Below are 8,033 nucleotides of genomic sequence, written 5' to 3' on the forward strand. Positions count from 1 at the left end.
TTTATAGGGAGTAGGAACACTCTTTTCTCCATCCTCGCTCAAAACTCTCACAACAACAACAATGGCAGCACAAAATACCAGTCCCAGTTATCACAAACAACCCAATAATCTTTCCTTCTCTGATCAGCTCAAAACCTACACAAAGCTTGTAATTTCCAAATCAGTGTACCTCTTCATCATCCCTGCAATTCTTTGTGCTCCAATCCACCACCTCTCAGCTCTTTACTTCGACCAAACAACCATAACTCAGCTCTACAAATATTATGCAAACGGTCGTTGTTCTTTCATCGTCGGGTTCGTCTCCTTGTCTTCATTATTAATGGGAACCATATACATTTTCACCACAATCGTGCGTCGTCCTAGAAGGGTTTACTTGGTGGACTTCGCGTGTTACAAGCACGACCCGTCGTTCCTCATCTCCAGGGATAGTATTTGCCGGAGACTGGAGACTGTTGTAAGCCCTGAAAGCACTGAATTTTGTAGAAAAGTGATGGAGAAATCTGGAGTTAGTAATAATGTGTTTGTTTATGGCTGGAACCAGTTCCCACCGAAATCCGCTTTCGACTGTGGCCGGGGGGAGGCGGAGACTGTGATATCCGGAGCTGTGGGTGATCTCTTGGCGAAAACTGGGGTGAACCCTCGTGATATTGGAGTGGTTATAGTGAATATCTCGACGTTCAATCCAGTGCCGTCACTTTCCGCCATGATCGTTAACCGATACAAGCTTAGAGATGATGTGCTGAGCTACTGCTTGGGCGGCATGGGCTGCAGTGCTGGAGTGATTGCTGTGGACCTCGCCAAATGCCTTCTACAGGTTAGAAATATAAGAATTTGAAGATTGAAAAATCCTTCCCACCAACCAACAATACAAGAAATATTGATTTTTATAATGGCTACTTACTATAGGGGGAAAAAAATAATACAATTTTAGTCCTATAACTTATCAGGGTGGTAATTTTGATCCTACACATATTGATTTTCGTAATTAATTTTGTAATTTTAAAAATTTGATAATAATTGACTGAAAAATTACACGTGATTTGCACATAACCCAATTATATTGCAATTTTAGTTTTGTAACTTAGGAAACGTTGGCATTTCTAATCCTATAACTTGAAAGAGTTGACATTTTTTGTCCTTCGTGGATTTATTTATAGGACTAAAATTACAAGTAAATTGCAATTTTTAGTCAAATTGGTCGAAAAAGGATTAAAATTACCAAAATTATAAAGTTACAGAACCAAATTGCGAAATCAATTTGTACAGGATAAAAAAGGCCACCATTAAGTTATCCCCTTCCTATATGGTTAAAGGTGAAAAGTATGGTAAAGACTGATTAACTACAAACGCGTAATGATTATTATTCGTATCTTTTGCAAGCGATGTCAGAATATTAGCCGCAAATAAAAAGCATAGCAAATGTTTTAGCTACAGCTAAATTATAACAAATATTTATTAATTGTGGTCGACTCTTAATTTTTTTTTTAATTGTGATATTATTAATAAACCATTATTTTAAGCTGCAATCTTTACAATGATGGAAATTAATAATTAAATTTTTTGTAGTGCAATTATATAGTTAACATTATATATTGACATCCTGACTACAACGTCCGCAGGTTCGACCAAAAACCTACGCCCTAGTTATGAGTTTAGAGAGCCCAACCTCAAGCTATTATGTGGGTGACGACAGATCAAAACACATCTCCAATTGCCTCTTTCGCATGGGTGGCGCCGCACTCCTTTTATCCAACCGATACTCGGACTACCAAAGATCGAAATACGAACTCGAGCACACCGTCCGCACCCACCATGGTGCGGACGACAAGGCCTACACATGCGCATTCCAAGAAGCAGACGATGAAGGAAACCTCGGCCTATCAATATCGAAAGACCTAACGGCAGTTGCAGGAAAAGCCCTGAAAGCAAACATCGCAGCTCTTGGGCCACTAGTCCTTCCCATCTCCGAGCAACTCTTGTTCCTCGCCAACAATATGGTGAGGAAATTATTCAAAATTAAAGGCATAAGCCCATACGTTCCTGATTTCAAGCTCGCCTTCGATCATTTCTGTATCCATACCGGCGGAAAGGCTGTGTTGAATGAGGTGGAGAAGAATTTGAACCTCACAAAATGGCAAATGGAGCCGTCTAGAATGACGCTTTACAGGTACGGTAATACTTCAAGTAGTTCGATTTGGTATGAACTTGCATATGCAGAAGCGAAAGGGCGAATCCAGAGAGGTGACTGCATCTGGCAGATTGCGTTTGGAACGGGTTTCAAGTGTGGCAGTGCAGTGTGGCGTGCGTTGAGGACTATCGATCCTGCCAGAGCGGACAACCCCTGGAGCGATGTCATTGATCACTTTCCCATCAACGTCACCAACTGAGTTTGTACTTGTAGTTTAATTATTTTGGAAAAGTCCACAGATATATATGACCTTATGTTATAAATTGGTGAAATTGTGTATTTCGTATTTTATGTAATTATAACTGAGGTGCAAAACTTATAGCACTTGTGTTTGAGGCCTTGTTTTGATAGATTGGATTAAACATGATAGGACACTTTCATGCCTAATCCAATATATAGTTTGGTGATTATATCCCAACTAATAAGGGATTAGAAATTAATTCCATGGTTTAAAGGCAATTTTCGTCCCGTAATTTTAGGTCATTCTCGTTTTAATTTTCTAAGTTACTAGAGTTCCATTTTGGTCCCGTAAAACTAAAAAAATCTCAATTTTAGTACAAATTTAATCTGAAAGTTAAGTCACTTGCCGGAAAAAGTCACATGCCAGGCATGTGACTTTTTAAATTAGGGCTTGCATTGTGATTGGTTGAAAAAGATGATGTGGTGAAGGCATGACCTGAAGTTAGGGGACTAAAACGAGAATGACTTAAAGTTAGGGGACGAAAATTGCCTTTAAGCCTTTTATTTTCAGCTAATCGCAATGCAAGTGTTGGAAATGACTAAATCTCTTAGCCAAATACTATCCATATTTTAACACCAAATATTATCCATATTTTAACAAACATATCCGTTGGCAATTTTTTTTGTGTGGTTGGTAGAGAGTCCAACTTTCTCAAGCAACTGAGCTACACATTTATAAATAGTCTCAGCCTCTATGCATTTGAGACACACCAAAAATCAAGAGTACCTTTTCTTCTACCTCTTTCCTCTTCTATCACTTCTGAGTGTTAATTTTGTTCGTTGTTTCAAGCTTTCTTCCACGAGTGCGCGTGTAAAAAAGTAATAACTGTGTTAACCTTGGGGAGCGATCGGTTTATACTATCTGCACCATGGTAGTACCGAAATTTCACTTTCAATACAGTGGTTTTTCCACGACACAGCTCTATTTTCCAACAAGTTGAAAAAGCGAAATATTATAATGGTTGTTCCAATTATGAAAACGCTGTCAGATTTCTCCAAGCTAGAGCCACTTGATGGACCAACTACAAACGATGGTCCCAGAATTCCCTTCACAATTCTTGGTTAGATAATAACATTGTCTCCCAAGTTAAAAACCCCGGAAAGGAAGGATTTTGTTACTTCAGGTTCACAATCTGTATATATGCTGCCTCTCTTTTGCTTTTGTTATTTCTTTCTTTTACTTTACTTGATTCGGCAATATGTTATAATGTTGCATGCTATTGTGCTCAGCTCGTTTTAGTCTTGGTTATGATTCACAAAACCTGGGTGGTTTTTGAAATAACTTTTGTTGGTTCAAGTCAGTTAATTGTTGCACCTTTTAAAAATAAACAATTTGCTTGAGATGGCTGATGCAATAAAGCATTATGACCTAGAAATGCTGTTCAAATACCTGGTAGACAAAGAAAGTTTTAGAAATCATTAAAACTTTATATCAAGAAGGTCACGGGCACTTTCATAGGGTTAGAGTGTATGCCATTCACATTTTATATATGCTGCTTACTCAGGTTTTGTTAACAGTCTCGAAGTCTATCTTTGCCTTTATCTATGATACTTTGATGGGCTAATGCTTTGGTGGTAGCTAGACTGGATGTGAAAAAAAAAAGAAGCATTCATTTCAAGCCAGAAGTAGGCCATTTTAGAGCTCAAGGCGTGCCCATGAAAATGAAGCTGAGGGAGTTTCCTGTGAATGATTATGCGCTTCTCCTAGGTGGAACTTCCATCAGTGCCCTCCATTTTCTTCCAGGACAGTATGTGCATGTCACTGGAATTACAAAAGGGAAGGGTTGTCCGGTGATTGGAATTTTTTCTATTTGTATGCCATAAATTCTATCTGTTTTACTCTTTTCACTTCTTCTGCTTTTCGTTTCATTTAACTGAATATAAGTATCACCAGAAACATGTGGCTCATTGAATGTCAAATGTGTGGAGCTCCTTATTTGGAATGTGCTTCCTTTTCTATATAATTACAGAATAATTGTGGAATTTCTTTTGAGAATCTGTAAATTGAGTGGTTATGTGAGGGCTCCAAATAGATTATATGCACAGTGCACACTATTTTGTGTAGTTTATATGTGAAAATGGTAATATCCTATCCAATCCAATCATTTTGTGTTTGGTGCAATTGATTAGTAACATGATATTAGAATCTTGTTAATATTTGATGGAACTTGTGTTTTTATAATTTGCATATTTTTACTTGCAATATTGATTTCTAGTTCCTGGTTTGAAAGTAACAGAATGAAAAACGGTACTGAGTTTAAAATTATTATCCATTTGTGCCTCTTTCCATGAGCTTAATTGTTTCTTATGAGGTTGTAAAGATGTTTGCATCTTTGCTTTATTATTTCTCTGTCTCTGTTATTGACTATAGTTTCTATAGCTCCATACTAGATTATCTTCTGTTTCTAGTCGATGTTCATGTCAGGCTCAGTCTTCTTGGAGTGCCTATTTATTATAATAATCACAATGGTCTAGAGATGACCTTCCCTTTATCTCACTCTCAATCCCATTCTTATACTTCATATACAAATCAATTTTAGTGGGTAATGTCTGTTCTCTTAATTTTCAAGGAGTCCTTGATAGTTCATTTTTCTAATGTTGAAATTCTGTTTTGTCAACAATGAATAGGGGACTCCAGCTTTTGGTGGAGAATTGGTAATGGAAGCACTACATTTTTCTTATATTTTGGTCTATTTGTTGCTCATGCAGCTGCAAGTAGAATGTAGAAGAGTATTAACCTGTAATTGTCTGAAATAGGAAAGATTTCATTTATCTTCACCTGAAGCTGAATTAAAAAAGATTGTCCAAATCAATTTTATGGCTATGTGGTATCTCTTAAAAGCTGTGGGTAAAACATTGCGTGATTAGAAATCTGGGGGATCTGTAGTATTCTTAACCTCTGTAATTGGTTGAATGAGGGTTATATCAGGGAGCTATTTCTTGAAAATCTATAGAACAAATTTGTATAGCTTGCTCTACTATGGAATCTGAATTTATAGCTCTTGAATTAGCAGATCAAGAAGCAGAGTGACTTATTGTGAGATGTGCCATTGTGGGGGTCAACTGTGTCAGTGTCTCTGCACTGTGACTCCCAAGCTGCTATTGGAATTGCCAAGAACTATGCTTGCAATGGCAAAAGGAGACATATTCGTATCAGACATGAAGCAGTAAAAGAACTCCTAAAGAATGGGATAATCTCCTTGGATTATACGAGGTTCGAAAGGAACTTGGCAAATCCTCTCACGAAAGGACTAACCAGGAGAACTATCTTTGAGTCTTCGAGAGCAATGGGGTTAAAATCCCTTGATTGATGAAATATGGTATTGACCATATAAATCCATAGCCCTGTGTTTGGGTGGTTCTAATAAGGACTTGATGGATAACTCTGACTTTGTTCAGGAAGATAGCCTCATAGCTCAGTTGTTGAGTGGTTTATAGACTTGATGAAGCTATCTGGATGAGTGTGGAGGTGGGCCGCCTTCTATGAAAGAAAAATGAAAGTTCTTTCTAGAGCACTCATTAGAACCTAAGGTGTAAGCGCATGGCCATTAATAGCGCTCGGAACATTATCGCGGAACAACGAACAAAAAGGAATTCATACGTGATTGTGGGGGGTCTCAATTTGAGCTATCGAAAGTTCAAGAATCATATCAATCTCGTTAGCCAAATTGATTGTCTCACTTCACTACGCATTAATTCAATCGAAAGATATTAATGCTTAAGTATATCTATTCCTTCACTCAGAAATCATACTCTTATTCTACATTAGTCATTTGTGGGGGATTGTTGGAAATGACTAAATCTTTTAGCCAAATATTATCCATATTTTAACACCAAATATTATCCATATTTTAACAAACATATCCGTTGGCAATTTTTTTTGTGTGGTTGGTAGAGAGTCCAACTTTCTCAAGCAACTGAGCTATACATCTATAAATAGTCTCAGCCTCTATGCATTTGAGACACACCAAAAATCGAGAGTACCTTTTCTTCTACCTCTTTCCTCTTCTATCACTTCTGAGTGTTAATTTTGTTCGTTGTTTCAAGCTTTTTTCCACGAGTGCGCGTGTAAGAAAGTAATAGCTGTGTTAACCTTGGGGAGCGATCGGTTTATACTATCTGCACCATGGTAGTACCGAAATTTCGCTTTCAAGGCAGTGGTTTTTCCACGACACAGCTCTATTTTCAAGGCAGTGGTTTTAAGCCTTTTATTTTCAGCTAATCGCAATGCAAGTACTAATTTAAAAAAATCACATGCCTGGCATGTGACTTTTTCCGACGAGTGACTCAACTTTCTGACCAAAATTGAGATTTTTTCAGTTTTACAAGATCAAAATAGAACCCTAGTAACTTAGGGGACTAAAACAAGAATGGCCTGAAGTTATGGGACGAAAATTGCCTTTAATCCTTAATTCCAAAGAAGCTTGTATAAGGTGAATAGTAATTTATCCTCCTGTGATATTGAAAATATGCGCATTATTTCTCTATAAAAAGAATATAGCAATTTACTCCGTGTATTTTTTAAAATGAAGCAATTTACCTCCTTATACAGGGAGGTAAATTGCTTATTTTAGAAATCATAGGAGGGTAAATTGTTGTATTTCAAAAAATATAGGGAGGTAAAACACTATTTTTTTTTTTCATAAGGGGGTAATTAACTCATTTGCAATATCACAAGGGGTTGCTTGCATTTTTCCCTAATAATACATATCATGTTTATTTTTTCAAAGAATATATGATTTCAATTGCTTAATTTATATATACATCTATGATTTAAGTTTTTAATAAAATACTCTCTCATAGATATAACTATAATATCATGTCAAACTAAATAATACTAATTTGGCTAAGCCATGGTATCTATTTTTAATATTTTAACCAAGTTGCTATACTACGTATTTAACAAACGTTTAGGAGAAAGAAAGAACGAAGTTTGACATCCTCAAGTCATGGAGAAAAGCTAAAGACAATGGACCTAAACAAGGAAACCAACTTATGGATATAGGCTTGATTGTAATTATTACCCCGTATATTAGGGTTCGCAAAATAAGGATTTTATATAAATGGGTGATGATTAGTATGTACCCAAAATTATTATTTTTTACCAATTACAGGGCTTCGACCGTCAAATTTTCAAAAGTGGGTAGAATTTGCTGACGTGTACAAATTTAAACCTTTTTAAATTGGGGGAAAAGTTCACCAGACATGATTTTTAAAAATATCCGGCACATAAGCATCGATACGAAAAAATTGGTATAAAATGAATTTTGAATTTATATCATTTAAAACTATAAATTACAAAAATAAAAGTATTATATAATATAAATTTATAAAAAAGATTGAGCAGTCAAGGATAGTTTCTGTAATTATGCAAAAAAATAGGAATGAGTTTGGATAAACATACCATAGATTAAGGATGTAAATATAATTATTCCAAATTTAATTTCTCTAACTCATTGTTGGATTAGTTTATTTTACATTCTTAATTTCATTACAGAAAAGAAATGGACTGAGCTGCAATGATTTTAGGAAAAAGAAATTGTATTAATAAAATGTAAATATGGCGTATTTAAAATGATTAATTTAAAGAGTTTCAAACATTAAA

General features: G+C 35.9%; 2 protein-coding genes across 3 annotated transcripts in view; both read left to right on the forward strand.

Annotated features, from left to right (window-relative positions):
- LOC105173789 (3-ketoacyl-CoA synthase 20-like) lies at positions 1–2,628 on the forward strand. 2 transcript variants are annotated; one of them, XM_020697704.1, is made up of 3 exons: positions 1–454; positions 542–814; positions 1,620–2,628. In XM_020697704.1, the coding sequence occupies exons 1-3, from the start codon at positions 62–64 to the stop codon at positions 2,385–2,387; spliced, it is 1,434 nt and encodes a 477-aa protein (XP_020553363.1). In that variant the 5' UTR covers positions 1–61; the 3' UTR covers positions 2,388–2,628. The 2 variants fall into 2 exon arrangements, with proteins under 2 accessions (XP_020553363.1, XP_011093970.1); XM_011095668.2 differs by having other exon boundaries at positions 1–814.
- LOC105173400 (pentatricopeptide repeat-containing protein At4g02750-like) overlaps positions 4,091–8,033 on the forward strand; it is a 9,019-nt gene continuing 5,076 nt past the window's right edge. Inside the window, exons 1-3 of the mRNA XM_011095120.2 lie at positions 4,091–4,219; positions 5,057–5,083; positions 5,501–5,595. Coding sequence (XP_011093422.2) covers positions 4,091–4,219; positions 5,057–5,083; positions 5,501–5,595 — 251 coding nt within the window. The remainder of the gene's footprint in view (positions 4,220–5,056; positions 5,084–5,500; positions 5,596–8,033) is intronic.

This window comes from Sesamum indicum, linkage group LG11 (assembly GCF_000512975.1).
Source record: "Sesamum indicum cultivar Zhongzhi No. 13 linkage group LG11, S_indicum_v1.0, whole genome shotgun sequence".
Lineage (NCBI taxonomy): Eukaryota > Viridiplantae > Streptophyta > Magnoliopsida > Lamiales > Pedaliaceae > Sesamum > Sesamum indicum.

Coding starts and splice junctions, on each gene's coding strand:
- LOC105173789 (XM_011095668.2), top strand. CDS start 62: ATGGCAGCACAAAATACCAGTCCCAGTTATCACAAACAACCCAATAAT. Junction 815..1,619: donor TCGCCAAATGCCTTCTACAG/GTTAGAAATATA, acceptor CAACGTCCGCAG/GTTCGACCAAAAACCTACGC.